This window comes from Ascaphus truei, chromosome 11 (assembly GCF_040206685.1).
Source record: "Ascaphus truei isolate aAscTru1 chromosome 11, aAscTru1.hap1, whole genome shotgun sequence".
Taxonomy (NCBI): Eukaryota; Metazoa; Chordata; class Amphibia; order Anura; family Ascaphidae; genus Ascaphus; species Ascaphus truei.
This window is the reverse complement of record NC_134493.1, coordinates 19,700,315-19,715,656: the sequence shown is the minus strand read 5'-3', so window position 1 is coordinate 19,715,656 and position 15,342 is coordinate 19,700,315. Positions and strand designations below refer to the sequence as shown.

The 15,342-nt window shown below is 53.9% G+C and overlaps 1 protein-coding gene across 2 annotated transcripts in view; it reads left to right on the top strand.

The window, feature by feature from the left end:
- LOC142463069 (recQ-mediated genome instability protein 2-like) overlaps positions 1-15,342 on the top strand; it is a 141,445-nt gene that overhangs the window by 105,580 nt on the left and 20,523 nt on the right. The window contains exon 1 of one of the 2 annotated variants that reach the window (XM_075565323.1): positions 14,437-14,819. The exons of the other annotated variant lie outside the window; for it this stretch is intronic. Coding sequence (XP_075421438.1) covers positions 14,522-14,819 — 298 coding nt within the window. The 5' untranslated portion in view covers positions 14,437-14,521. Of the gene's footprint in view, positions 1-14,436; positions 14,820-15,342 lie in introns of those variants that run through there. 2 annotated transcript variants of the gene reach the window in all.

The window sequence follows — 15,342 nt, the reverse complement described above, 5'->3', positions numbered from 1 at the left end:
CCCCCCTCTCTCTGTTTGTCCCCCATTCACATCATCCAGTCCCCCCCCTCCCTCCCTCCTTTACAGCTTCATGTAGCGTGTGTGCGTCAGTCACTGTGTGTTTGCTCGCGCGTCAGTGAGTCTGAGGCAGAAACACAAACACACACAGACTGACTGACGCACACACAGTCCAGTGTGTGCCCTCAGTCAGTGTGTGCGTGCGTCAGTCAGGCTTTGTGTGCGCGTCAGTCAGTGTGTGCGTGCGTGCGGCAGTCAGTCAGTGTGTGCGCGTGGGGCGTCAAAGGCAGGGGGGGGCGTCAAAGGGAGGGGGGGGGCGTCAAAGGGAGGGGGGGGGCGTCAAAGGGAGGGGGGGGGCGTCAAAGGGAGGGGGGGGGCGTCAAAGGGAGGGGGGGGGCGTCAAAGGGAGGGGGGGGCGTCAAAGGAGGGGGGGGCGTCAAAGGGAGGCGTCAAAGGGAGGGGGGGCGTCAAAGGGAGGGGGGGGGCGTCAAAGGGAGGGGGGGGCGTCAAAGGGAGGGGGGGGGCGTCAAAGGGAGGGGGGGGGCGTCAAAGGGAGAGGGGGGGGCGTCAAAGGGAGAGGGGGGGGCGTCAAGGGAGAGGGGGGGGCGTCAAAGGGAGGGGGGGGGCGTCAAAGGGAGGGGGGGGGCGTCAAAGGGAGGGGGGGGGCGTCAAAGGGAGGGGGGGGGCGTCAAAGGGAGGGGGGGGGGGGCGTCAAAGGGAGGGGGGGGCGTCAAAGGGAGGGGGGGGGCGTCAAAGGGAGGGGGGGGGCGTCAAAGGGAGGGGGGGGCGTCAAAGGGAGGGGGGGGCGTCAAAGGGAGGGGGGGCCTCAAAGGGAGGGGGGGGGCCTCAAAGGGAGGGGGGGGGGCGCCTCAAAGGCATGGATTCCTCCCCCTGCATTTCCTGCAGTGGACAGGAGGGGGGGGGCAGTGGACAGGAGGGGGGGGGGCAGTGGACAGGAGGGGGGGCAGTGGACAGGAGGGGGGGGCAGTGGACAGGAGGGGGGGGCAGTGGACAGGAGGGAGGGGGCAGTGGACAGGAGGGGGGGGGCAGTGGACAGGAGGGGGGGGCAGTGGACAGGAGGGGGGGGCAGTGGACAGGAGGGGGGGCAGTGGACAGGAGGGGGGGGCAGTGGACAGGAGGGGGGGGGCAGTGGACAGGAGGGGGGCAGTGGACAGGAGGGGGGACAGGAGGGGGGACGCAGTGGACAGGAGGGGGGACGCAGTGGACAGGAGGGGGGGGCAGTGGACAGGAGGGGGGGGGCAGTGGACAGGAGGGGGGGCAGTGGATAGGAGGGGGGGGCAGTGGACAGTGACACACACACACACACACACACACACACACACACACACACACACACACACACACACACACACACACACACCTCAGTTGATGCGCCCTTTCTCAGTTCCGTTTGGCGCCGGAGGTGGGGAGCGACACCTACCTGTACTCCGGGCGCCGCCACCGTCTGACTCGGCGCCGCGAGGGAGGAAGGGGGTCCGCCATCTTACGCGCCGCGTGGCAGCTGCGGGAAGCGAGGTGATTTGGAGCGGGGAGGGGGGAGAGGTGATTTGGAGCGGGGAGAGGTGATTTGGAGCGGGGAGAGGTGATGCCGCTGGGGAGGGGGAAGAGGTGATGCCGCTGGGAGGGGGAAGAGGTGATGCCGCTGGGGAGGGGAAGAGGTGATGCCGCTGGGGAGGGGGAAGAGGTGATGCCGCTGGGGAGGGGGAAGAGGTGATGCCGCTGGGGAGGGGGAAGAGGTGATGCCGCTGGGGAGGGGGGAAGAGGTGATGCCGCTGGTGAGGGGGAAGAGGTGATGCCGCTGGTGAGGGGGAAGAGGTGATGCCGCTGGGGAGGGGGAAGAGGTGATGCCGCTGGGGAGGGGGAAAAGGTGATTTGGAGAGGGGAGAGAGGTGTGTGTGTGTGTGTGTGTGTGTGTGTGTGTGTGTGTGTGTGTGTGTGTGTGTGTGTGTTATTTATTTTTTTGGACCTTTGGCCCGTCACTCCTCCTCAGGCCAATGAGAGGTGTGGGGGGCGGGCCAAGGGGGTGGTGTGAGTGTGTGAGGCCAATGAGAGGTGTGTGGGGGCGGGCGGGCCAAGGGACCAATGAGATTGCCGCTAGGGACACCGGACATCCAGCAGGCAGGCATGCATGCATGCAGGCAGGCAGGCAAACATACAGTGCTTTTCACTAATATAGTATAAGATATATATATATATATATATATATATATATATATATATATATATATATATATATATATATATATATATATATATATAGATAACAGCAGGCACTTCAAAGGCTCCAAAGAAATAAGTGCTTGTTCAACAAAAATTACAGGAAACCAGGTGTCCCACCAAGGAGACAAAAAAACAGCACTCAAGGTATATTGCAAAAGTGTATTTGAAAAAAAGCAGGCACATATAAATCCAACGTTTCGGTCCTGTATAGGGCCTTCCTCACGCCCCTGAGGAAGGTCCTATACTGGACCGAAACGTTGGATTTATATGTGCCTGCTTTTTTTCAAATACACTTTTGCAATATACCTTGAGTGCTGTTTTTTGTCTCCTTGGTGGGACACCTGGTTTCATATATATATATATATATATATATATATATATATATATATATATATATATATATATATATATACACAAATACAACTGTATGCTCATCTGCATGTCTTAGGCAGGTCTGCAACCCCGCCTTTCCCCATTATCACCCAGCATACAGCACTTCCACTGCAGCAAGGGATTCTGGGAAATGACATGCAAATGAGCACACAGTGTCACTTTTTGCCTCAAAAACCATTTTTAACATGGTTCCCTATAGGCTTAAGCTTGCTGCATGGTCACAGCTTTGAGCACAGCCAGGGTTAAGGTGCATACCCAGAAAACCACCCACAGACAGCTGTTTCGACCTTAATGGGTCTCATCAGTGTGGGGTTGATTTAACTGGGTATGCAAAGAGGCTATGGGATAGGCTATACCATAATACTGAGTTAAGTTATGGTGAGTAAAAAAAGTGACAAAAACCCTCCACAGGAAAGCAAATATGCAAATACAACTGTATGCTCATCTGCATGTCTTAGGCAGGTCTGCAACCCCTCCTTTCCCCATTATCACCAGCATACAGCACTTCCACTGCAGCAAGGGATTCTGGGAAATGACATGCAAAAAAATATATATATATATATATATATATATATAATCTTCTTCTCTCTGAAGAAGACCGTTTTAGTCGGAACGCGTTGGAGTGAGAGTCTGTGGAGTGGGACCCCTACCCTTTTCCATGACAGGAGGCCTTGGCTATCTGTAAATTGGCCTTTCACACCTACGCTTTAATGGTGATGTATTTACATCTTTAATACTCGAGCATTTATTGCCTCCATTTCTGCAATTACTATTTTACAACAACAGCTATCTCCTTACGTTATGTGCACAAATCTGCAGTGTGTGTAGAGGTATATGTGCATGCTTGGATCAGAGCTGCTTGTGTGGAGAGGTATATGAGCATGCTTGGATCAGAGCTGCTTGTGTGTAGAGGTATATGTGCATGCTTGGATCAGAGCTGCTTGTGTGTAGAGGTATATGTGCATGCTTGGATCAGAGCTGCTTGTGTGGAGAGGTATATGTGCATGCTTGGATCAGAGCTGCTTGTGTGTAGAGGTATATGTGCATGCTTGGATCAGAGCTGCTTGTGTGTAGAGGTATATGTGCATGCTTGGATCAGAGCTGCTTGTGTGTAGAGGTATATGTGCATGATTGGATCAGAGCTGCTTGTGTGTAGAGGTATATGTGCATGCTTGGATCAGAGCTGCTTGTGTGGAGAGGTATATGTGCATGCTTGGATCCGAGCTGCTTGTGTGTGTAGAGGTATATGTGCATGCTTGGATCAGAGCTGCTTGTGTGTAGAGGTATATGTGCATGCTTGGATCAGAGCTGCTTGTGTGTAGAGGTATATGTGTATGCTTGGATCAGAGCTGCTTGTGTGTAGAGGTATATGTGCATGCTTGGATCAGAGCTGCTTGTGTGTAGAGGTATATGTGCATGCTTGGATCAGAGTTGCTTGTGTGTAGAGGTATATGTGCATGCTTGGATCAGAGCTGCTTGTGTGTAGAGGTATATGCGCATGCTTGGATCAGAGCTGCTTGTGTGGAGAGGTATATGTGCATGATTGGATCAGAGCTGCTTGTGTGTAGAGGTATATGCGCATGCTTGGATCAGAGCTGCTTGTGTGTAGAGGTATATGCGCATGATTGGATCAGAGCTGCTTGTGTGGAGAGGTATATGTGCATGCTTGGATCAGAGCTGGAGTGTGTGTAGAGGTATATGCGCATGCTTGGATCAGAGCTGCTTGTGTGTAGAGGTATATGTGCATGCTTGGATCAGAGCTGCTTGTGTGTAGAGGTATATGTGCATGCTTGGATCAGAGCTGCTTGTGTGGAGAGGTATATGTGCATGCTTGGATCAGAGCTGCTTGTGTGTAGAGGTATATGTGCATGCTTGGATCAGAGCTGCTTGTGTGTAGAGGTATATGTGCATGATTGGATCAGAGCTGCTTGTGTGGAGAGGTATATGTGCATGCGTGGATCAGAGCTGCAGTGTGTGTAGAGGTATATGTGCATGCTTGGATCAGAGCTGCAGTGTGTGGAGAGGTATATGTGCATGCTTGGATCAGAGCTGCTTGTGTGGAGAGGTATATGTGCATGCTTGGATCAGAGCTGCTTGTGTGTAGAGGTATATGTGCATGCTTGGATCAGAGCTGCTTGTGTGTAGAGGTATATGTGCATGCTTGGATCAGAGTTGCAGTGTGTGTAGAGGTATATGTGCATGCTTGGATAAGAGCTGCTTGTGTGTAGAGGTATATGTGCATGCTTGGATCAGAGCTGCTTGTGTGTAGAGGTATATGTGCATGCTTGGATCAGAGCTGCTTGTGTGTAGAGGTATATGTGCATGCTTGGATCAGAGCTGCAGTGTGTGTAGAGGTATATGTGCATGCTTGGATCAGAGCTGCTTGTGTGTAGAGGTATATGTGCATGCTTGGATCAGAGCTGCTTGTGTGTAGAGGTATATGTGCATGCTTGGATCAGAGCTGCTTGTGTGTAGAGGTATATGTGCATGCTTGGATCAGAGCTGCTTGTGTGGAGAGGTATATGTGCATGCTTGGATCAGAGCTGCTTGTGTGTAGAGGTATATGTGCATGCTTGGATCAGAGCTGCTTGTGTGTGTAGAGGTATATGTGCATGCTTGGATCAGAGCTGCTTGTGTGTAGAGGTATATGTGCATGCTTGGATCAGAGCTGCTTGTGCTGGTGATTACTTTTGCTGTTCTTTGCCTCACGGAATACATGTTTGGTAGATGTGAGTCCCCCTCCTCTTTTATCAATTTTTCTTCCCTTGTTTTTAACCCACAGTAATACATTTGTATTGTTATCACTTTCTTGGCATGCCCGTGTGCTTCTTCATAAGGATGCTTTTTTCGTTGTAATACATATCCATTATCCTTTAGCACCACTGTCCATTGTTATTATATCATAAATCAAGACAGTTTCTGGGCAACAGTGACGCACTGTGTTGATGCGGTATACTTTGTGTCACATATATATATATATATATATATATATATATATATATATATATATATATATATATATATATAATCAAAAAATAAATAGACTATACCGTTCTGTGGCTAACGAAATGCTTTTATTTGTGCGAGCTTTCGAGATACGCTGATCTCTTCTTCTGGCGATGTTACAATGAATGAAGCAAGCAAAGGGTATACTTAAAAACAGTGTCTCTTGGAATGTTATCTATGCTTGTCTCTTCTCCCCCCCCCCCCTTGTGTGAATGTGATTTATGGCTAGAGGTGTTAAATGGTTCCTGAAAGTTAGTGATGTAAGAGTGTGTGTGTGTGTGTGTGTGTGTGTGTGTGTGTGTGTGTGTGTGTGTGTGTGTGTGTGTGTGTGTGTGTGTGTGTGTGTGTGTATCTGTGTGAATATAAATGAATGGAGAGCCCACAGTTTATACAGTGCTTTACAAAAGGTGTGTGTGTGGAGTGGGAGTTAATATAAATTGTGTGGGTAGGTGTGGAAATGTGAGAGATTGTAGCAAAACTAAAAGTGTGTGTAGATACTATGTGGTCCCTATTGGTGTATAGGGATGGAAAAACAAGGAGTATTTGTATGTGTAAGAGACAGCTGTGTGTGCATACATATAGCACAGTATGTACAGACATGGCCTTTAGCGCTCATGGGAAGAGAGTTCACTTGTGTCAGTAATGACTCATAAAATTTCGATCTCTGTTTAGGCCACCGCTAAGTGTCCCGAACAGTTGCATATATTTCTATTCGTGCAACCATCTCTATTTCGGTGTTTTAAGATTAACTTTGAGTATGGCAACCCCCAGATCGTCCATCTTATGGACAGAGTCAGAGAAATGTTCGCCGACAGGACTGTCTCTTGTTCCGCGTGTGATGCTGTGCGATGCAGGTTCATTCTCTTGTTTAGCCCCTGCCCCGTCTCACCTATGTAGTAGCAGCCCCCTGGACATTTCATGCACATGATGAGGAACACGACATTGCTGGAGGAACAGGTGAACCTTCCTCTGATTTTGTATTCCCGATTCCTGTGTGGTATTTGTATTGTGTCCGCTGTGTAGAGTATTGCGCAGGTTTTGCATCTTGCGTCCTGGCCTGGCATATATATAATTATATATATATATATTCCACAGAAGCAGCCGGCACTCCAGTTGCATGTAGAAAAAATTGGGTGCTTGTCCCATAAAGCAATAATAAACCACACGATTCCGTTTGAAGCACGAGATCAGGAGACAGCACTCTGGTAAGTTTGATCACAAGTTTTTGTACTGAAAAAGACACATAAACCGACGTGTCACGACAGGTCACTCTGCGCGTATTCTGACAGGCCGAGATGGCATTTGCAGGGAGCTCGGGCGGTGGTAACATCTCTGCGGTGGCGCGGTCCGGATCCCAATACGTTCGCCGCGGAACCCGCTCTGGGCTTCAGTGTAAATCTCCGTCTCCCCCTGTCAGCCTCAGGCAGCTGTTTAGCTATATTTTTAGCCAATCCAGGATTCCTTTATCCCGTTTTATTGAACACTGTCTTCCTTTTTATTATTTTATATACCGTTTGTCATGTTGTTTATAGATTTAGTTTCATTTAGTTATATTTGATTATTCATGTGGTTTGTGTTCATTGTAACCGAACCCGGATCTGTGACGCATATGTACTGAGGTGGGGTTGGATCCCCTCGGTTATTTCTTGTTTTATTAATAAATAATTTACTATATTTTAATCTCTGGTGCGCATTGTGTGCATTTTTCTTCTTGTCTGCACAGTGCTTCAGATTCTGCATCTGAAAAAATGCCGGTGGATCGGGATGTGAGGTAGGGAAGTGACGTCCGCGCCGGAACGTTATTGCCACGCCTCCAAATATTCATTGCCACGCCCCCAAATCGCGCCCGCTGCATACCCTGCAAAGCCATTAAAAAGCTCAGGCTTCAGCAAGTGTATTGCAGCGTGTGTGCGCCTTCCCTCCTTCTGAAATACTATAGACCAGGCCTGCACAACTCGTAAAGCGAGAAGGGCCAAAATGCTCCAAGGAAAAAAAATTTGGGCCGCACGGGTAAAATCATCATCATCATCTCTCCTCCAGCACCTCTCATCATCATCCTCATATCTCCCCCAGAACCCCTCACTATCAACCTTTGCGATACTCCCCATCTATCTCTCATACCCCCATCTCTCCCCCTCACCCACACATAATACTCCCTCTCCACAAACACACAATACCCCACTGCACACCACACACATCCCACGCCCCCTGCACCTCACATCCTTCTACCCCCCTGCACCTCACATCACTCTCCCCCCTGCACCTCACATCACTCTCCCCCCCTGCACCTCACACCACTCTCCCCCCCTGCACCTCCCATCTCTCCCCCCTGCACCTCACATCACTCTCCCCCCCTGCACCTCACATCACTCTCCCCCGCTGCACCTCACATCACTCTTCCCCCCTGCACCTCACATCACTCTTCCCCCCTGCACCTCACATCACTCCCCCCCCTGAACCTCACATCACTCCCCCCCTGAACCTCACACCACTCTCCCCCCCCTGCACCTCACATCACTCTCCCCCCCTGCAACTCACATCACTCTCCCCCCCTGCAACTCACATCACTCTCCCCCCCTGCAACTCACATCACTCTCCCCCCTGTACCTCCAATCACCCCCCCTGCACCTCCAATCACCCCCCCTACACCTCCAACAACCCTCCCCTGCACCTCCAATAACCCCCCCTGCACATCCAACAACCCTCCCCTGCACCTCCAAAGACCCCCCCTGCACCTCCAATGACCCCCCCTGCACCTCCAATGACCCCCCCTGCACCTCCAATAACCCCCCCTGCACCTCCAATAACCCCCCACACCTCCAATCACCCCCCCTGCACCTCAATCACCCCCCTGCACCTCCAATCACCCCCCCTGAACCTCCAATGATCCCCCCTGCACCTCCAATGATCCCCCCTGCACCTCCAATCACCCCCCCCTGCACCTCCAATCACCCCCCCCCCGCTGCACCTCCAATCACCCCCCCTGCACCTCCAATCACCCCCCCCTGCACCTCCAATCGGCGGGGCGGGCCGCACAGAGAGGCGGGGCGGGCCGCACAGAGAGGCGGGGCAGGCCGCACAGAGAGGCCGGGCGGGCCGCACAGAGAGGCGGGGCGGGCCGCACAGAGAGGCCGGGCAGGCCGCACAGAGAGGCCGGGCGGGCCGTACAGAGGGGGCCGCACAGAGAGGCGGGGCGGGCCGCACAGAGAGGCGGGGCGGGCCGCACAGAGAGGCGGGGCGGGCCGCACAGAGAGGCGGGGCGGGCCGCACAGAGAGGCCGGGCGGGCCGCACAGAGAGGCCGGGCGGGCCGCACAGAGAGGCCGGGCGGGCCGCATGCGGCCCGCGGCCGTTATGTTGTGCAGGCCTGCTATAGACGCAGCCTTATCGACGCTTACTGAATAGGCCACTGTGTCTCTGTCTCTCTCTGTGTCTCTCAAATCAAAATCAGCTTTGTTGGCATGACAAAAGAACATTTCAGTATTGCCAAAGCGTGAGTAATAGGGGGTGTGGGACAATGATTACACGAATACTAGGGGGTACGGTTTAATGGTTATACAGTACATTACTTTTGTCTCTCTCTCATTCTCTGTCTCTCTCTCATTCTCTGTCTCTCTCTCATTCTCTGTCTCTCTCTCTCATTCTCTGTCTCTCTCTCATTCTGTCTCTCTCTCTCATTCTCTGTCTCTCTCTCTCATCCCTGTATGATAGGTATGTTCCAATTCTATTTTTTGCTCTTCTTTTCCGTTTGAGAGGAGGGAGTCCCTCACCTCTTCAGCCACACACCAGGAACGCTGGATTGCTTACAGACGCTCGGAGAGGCGGATACAGTCGTGGATTGCAGGCACTGATTTATCTGGTAAGTACCGCAAACATGCTTGAACAAGGGCCGTAGACATTTTATTTGATGGTTTAGATTACCATTGTCTGTGGTTGTTAGTTATTGGTATTACAGTTTTTTGATGTTGTTACGAATCAAATACATTTTGAAGTAGTAATCCCCTCCGAACTGGGCATTCCTGGCCAATAATGCCCTGGCTGTAAGAGTTGAAGGGCCCAAGCAAAGCCCCCACCTCTATACACACTAACACTGCAGGGGCATCAGAGTGTCTTATTGTCATGGCAACAGGAGGTGTCACGTGATGTAATTTGTTTAATAAATTATTTTTTAAGGTGTCCCGGTTTTTCATTTTCGAAATCTGGTCACCCTATTCATCAAGCAGAAAAAGTGAAGAAACAATTGTAGTTTTGCTAATGGACGTCATTTTGGCATATCATTAGCTTTGAGGATACCCATTAATATGAAGAAAAGTAACAGCCATTCCCAATGTAGCCCCCCTTCCCTGGGCCAATCGCAGATCGGGCCCCCTCCTCTGTACTAGGGCCTGGCTACGTGTCTGAGTGTGGTGCATACCTGCTGGCAACAGGGGGGCCTGAGTCTCCCGCGATGGTATGGGGGATGATAGGATCAGGTTTCTGGGGTGAATGCCTTCGTCTCATTTAATGGTGCAGCACCTCCATCTCTGAGCCCCAGGAATACGGGTGGAATCCTTCCAGAGAGTCGTCGTCGTCGTCCCCCCCCGGGGATGAGAGATTCCAGTCTCACACTGTATATCTTTAAAAGCAGCCGCAGCTCTTTATTCACAGCAGCAGAATAGCAGCAACAAGACTGTCAATCAGGTACAGGGTGTCTTCCTCCACACAGGACTGCTCTCCCTCAGGATGGTCTCTGTGTCCCTGCCACCACCCCAGGTCAAGGGCACCCAGGGTGGGGCTAGCTCTTCCCTCGCCCCCTAAACAGGGTGAGAGGAATTGGTCCACCTCCCTAAGTAAGGTTGCATCAGCTCTACTCAGAGGCTGATGGCTCCCCTTCTCCAACGGCCAATTGATATAGGCTCTCTCTGTCACCCTGGGCCAGCCAGGTGACAGACTCAGCAGACTCTAACTCTGGACTGAACTCTTAACTCTGACACACACTTCTACTAAATAGGAAGTGCACTGCTCTTTATGATATTGGCAGGCACTGCCCCTGTGTCTCTGCCTTCCACACAGGGTCAGGTACCAATTTCAGGAATGTCCCGTTATTAGCGTAAACACAACAGAGTTCCATGGATCTAGCATTAAGACTGTAAGCTCTGCAGGCCAGGGATTTCCTTTCCTATTGTCTGATTTTGTTTGTTGCACTTATTGTACTATAATTCCCTGTACTGTATTGCCTCTCTTATAAAGCGCTATATAAATAAAGATTTCCATACATAATATATCTTAATGCATCTTAAGACACCTTAGAGTTCCCTCTATAAGACACTTTATGGTCCACTCAAGTGAATAGTCTGTAAGGAGTCTAAGGCTGCGTCCATAGAAGGACAAGCAGCGCTGAGGCGTGCGGACGCTCCGCGCTGAGCCCCTGCATCCTCAATGAGGATGCCTTGAGAGGGGGCTCATGCGAGCGTCCGCGGGCGTGCTCAGGCTTTGGAGTTTTCAGCCGAGCGCCAAGCTGTTTTTCAGCGCGCTGTCGGCTGAAAACATCCAATCAGCCTTAAGCAGCGTCAACGTCACGGCGCCGTGACATTGACGTCAGTGCATCGCGGGCGATTGGCCCAGCGACGTCACTGCCCCGCCTCCAACCACCTCCCCCCGGCTCCCTTCGCGCACGCTGGCTCCGTGGAATCGGGCTGACTTAAGCAGGCGAGCCTCAGCGTTAGCGCGCATCCGCTCTCCCCACCCCTCTATGGCCCGGGCCTTAGTTACTGTACAGCATTGTAAAGTGCCTTGCTGGCCTAGTACAATTTAGTAAATATCCTAAACAATGTCGTCTTAGGCAAAATGTTGCTGATCTTTGCTCTAAAAATGACTATGAACTAAAGAGAAATAACAATCTCCCTTGTGAGCACATTCACATGTCTCAGACAGGTCTGCAACCCTGCTTTTCACCATTATCCCATACAGCTTCCACTGCAGCCAGGGACTCTGGGAAATGACATGCAAATGAGCACAGTGTCACCTTTTGCTTCAAATCTATTTTAAATGAAATTAGCCTTGTACTTCTGGTGGCGAGTAGGGGTTTGGTGCTTTATACGTTACATATTATTAAATGTTAACATCAAACAAATATTGTCATTATGTTTGGTGCTACTTATTTCTTTTTCATTAGGATTTATTTATTCATCTTTCATTATTATTATTTACTAGCTGAGAGACCCGGCGTTGCCCGGGATGTAAATGCGTAATAGGTAGTATTATTTATAACTCGTGGAACAATAGGTGAGTATTTGTTGTAAAGGTTTCGGGGGGGGGGGAGAAAGGGGAGCGGGGGGGGGGAGAAAGGGGAGCGGGGGGGGGAGAAAGGGGAGCGGGGGGGGGGGGAGAAAGGGGAGCGGGGGGGAGAAAGGGGAGCGGGGGGGGAGAAAGGGGAGCGGGGGGGGGGGAGAAAGGGGAGCGGGGGGGGGAGAAAGGGGAGCGGGGGGGGGAGAAAGGGGAGCGGGGGGGGAGAAAGGGGAGCGGGGGGGGAGAAAGGGGAGCGGGGGGGGAGAAAGGGGAGCGGGGGGGGGGAGAAAGGGGAGCGGGGGGGGGAGAAAGGGGAGCGGGGGGGGGAGAAAGGGGAGCGGGGGGGGGAGAAAGGGGAGCGGGGGGGGGAGAAAGGGGAGCGGGGGGGGGGAGAAAGGGGAGCGGGGGGGGGGGAGAAAGGGGAGCGGGGGGGGGAGAAAGGGGAGCGGGGGGGGGGGAGAAAGGGGAGCGGGGGGGGGGAGAAAGGGGAGCGGGGGGGGAGAAAGGGGAGCGGGGGGGGAGAAAGGGGAGCGGGGGGGGAGAAAGGGGAGCGGGGGGGAGAAAGGGGAGCGGGGGGGAGAAAGGGGAGCGGGGGGGGGGGAGAAAGGGGAGCGGGGAGAAAGGGGAGCGGGGGAGAAAGGGGAGCGGGGGGGGAGAAAGGGGAGCGGGGGGGGAGAAAGGGGAGCGGGGGGGGAGAAAGGGGAGCGGGGGGGGAGAAAGGGGAGCGGGGGGGGGGAGAAAGGGGAGCGGAGGGGGGGAGAAAGGGGAGCGGAGGGGGGTAAAAGGGGAGCGGGGGGGAGAAAGGGGAGCGGGGGGGGGAAGGGGAGTGGGGGGGGGGAAGGGGAGTGGTGGGGGGGAAAGGGGAGTGGGGGGGGTGGAGAGCGGTGGGCATATGTATTGTCATAATTTATGTTTGGGCATTTCCCCCCCCCCCGTTCCCCGTGACTCCCCCCCCCCGTTCCCTGTGACTCGCGCTCCCCCCCCCGGCGGCCGCTTGGTCCCCCGATGTGCCGTCCTGCTGAGTGAGGCGTGCAGGCGGCTGCAGGAAGCACCCTGTGTGGGCCTAAGACTCACGCTCCCCCCCCCCCCCCGGCGCCCGCTCGATGTGGCGTCTGGCTGAGCGGCGGTAGGAAGCGCCCTGTGTGGGCCTGAGGCTGAGGCGGGACGCGCAGTGGGCCTGAGGCTGAGGCGGGACGCGCAGTGGGCCTGAGGCTGAGGCGGGACGCGCAGTGGGCCTGAGGCTGAGGCGGGACGCGCAGTGGGCCTGAGGCTGAGGCGGGACGCACAGTGACTTACCTGAGCGGGTGGTAGCGCCGGGGAGGTAAGGGAGCGGCTGGGGTATGAGGGCCGCGCTTCCCGTCCGGAGCCAGTGCAGGATGGCGCACGTGAGGGGGGGGGAGGGGGGCGGACAGAGGGTGTGTGTGTGTGTATAGAGCTGCTGTGTTGTGTGTGTGTGTGTGTGTGTGTGTATAGTGTGTATAGAGCTGCTGTGTTGTGTGTGTGTATAGAGCTGCTGTGTTATGTGTGTGTGTGTATAGAGCTGCTGTGTTGTGTGTGTGTGTATAGAGCTGCTGTGTTGTGTGTGTGTGTGTATAGAGCTGCTGTGTTGTGTGTGTGTGTGTATAGAGCTGCTGTGTTGTGTGTGTGTGTGTGTGTGTATAGAGCTGCTGTGTTGTGTGTGTGTGTGTGTGTATAGAGCTGCTGTGTTGTGTGTGTGTGTGTGTGTATAGAGCTGCTGTGTTGTGTGTGTGTGTGTGTATAGAGCTGCTGTGTTGTGTGTGTGTGTGTGTATAGAGCTGCTGTGTTGTGTGTGTGTGTGTGTGTATAGAGCTGCTGTGTTGTGTGTGTGTGTGTGTGTATAGAGCTGCTGTGTTGTGTGTGTGTGTGTGTGTATAGAGCTGCTGTGTTGTGTGTGTGTGTGTGTGTGTATAGAGCTGCTGTGTTGTGTGTGTGTGTGTGTGTATAGAGCTGCTGTGTTGTGTGTGTGTGTGTGTGTGTGTATAGAGCTGCTGTGTTGTGTGTGTGTGTGTGTGTGTGTGTGTGTGTGTGTGTGTGTGTGTGTGTGTGTGTGTGTATAGAGCTGCTGTGTTGTGTGTGTGTGTGTGGGCCGTCACTCCGCCTCAGGCCAATGAGAGGTGTGCGGGGGCGGGCGACCCAAGGGACCAATGAGATTTCCCCTAGGGACACCGGACATCCAGGCAGGCAAACATACAGTGCTTTCACTAATATAGTATAAGATTAACTTTATTATATTTGTTGTTGTCATTATTATTATTGTTTACTGTTAGCTGGAGTATGGCTCACCCAAGAACCACTTTCCCCTGTATGGTGGGCAGACATAGTGCAGACTTGACCCCTGACATTTATAAAAAGATGTTGGAATATGTGACACTGCTGCTTAATAAACACAAACACAGGCGCGCCATGTATTGTTCTGACATTGGTTTATTACACAGAGACACGTCTTTATAGAGGGTTGTCACACTAACAGCCTGGAAGGGGTTAATGCAGGGTCACCAGCCCAGCCCCCCTCTCCTATGATTGGTTGCTGCTCTCGTACAGGAGCCGCGATTGGTCCCCTGTCAATGTCAGAAAAGGCGCGCCAGTTTTGCTGTCTCCATGGCGACCATGGCGGCCGCCGGAGATCGGCCTGCAGCGCGGCCCGGCTTCCAGGTTACCTCCCCGCCGGTGAAGATGTTAGCGGGGCGGCTGAGGGAATGCGTGCGGCGGCGGCCCGGTTCCTTCTGGCTGGAGAAAGGAGCCGGCGGGCTGGAGGTGGGCCTGGTGTGGATGCAGGGCCGGGTGCTGCACGTACGGCCCGAGCGCGGCGTCACCGTGCGGCTGAGCGACGACACTCACACCTTCACCGTGTGCGGGGCCGACCGGGTGCCCAAGGGCAAGCCCTGCCTGCAGCCAGGTAACCGGGGGGTCCGCACGCCCTGCCTGCAGCCAGGTAACCGGGGGGGTCCGCAAGCCCTGCCTGCAGCCAGGTAACCGGGGGGTCCGCAAGCCCTGCCTGCAGCCCGGTAACCGAGGGGTCCGCAAGCCCTGCCTGCAGCCCGGTAACCGGGGGGTCCGCAAGCCCTGCCTGCAGCCAGGTAACCGGGGGGTCAGCAAGCCCTGCCTGCAGCCAGGTAACCGGGGGGGTCAGCAAGCCCTGCCTGCAGCCAGGTAACCGGGGGGGGTCCGCAAGCCCTGCCTGCAGCCAGGTAACCGGGGGTCCGCAAGCCCTGCCTGCAGCCAGGTAACCGGGGGGGTCCGCAAGCCCTGCCTGCAGCCAGGTAACCGGGGGGGTCAGCAAGCCCTGCCTGCAGCCAGGTAACCGGGGGGGGTCCGCAAGCCCTGCCTGCAGCCAGGTAACCGGGGGTCCGCAAGCCCTGCCTGCAGCCAGGTAACCGGGGGGTCCGCAAGCCCTGCCTGCAGCCAGGTAACCGGGGGGG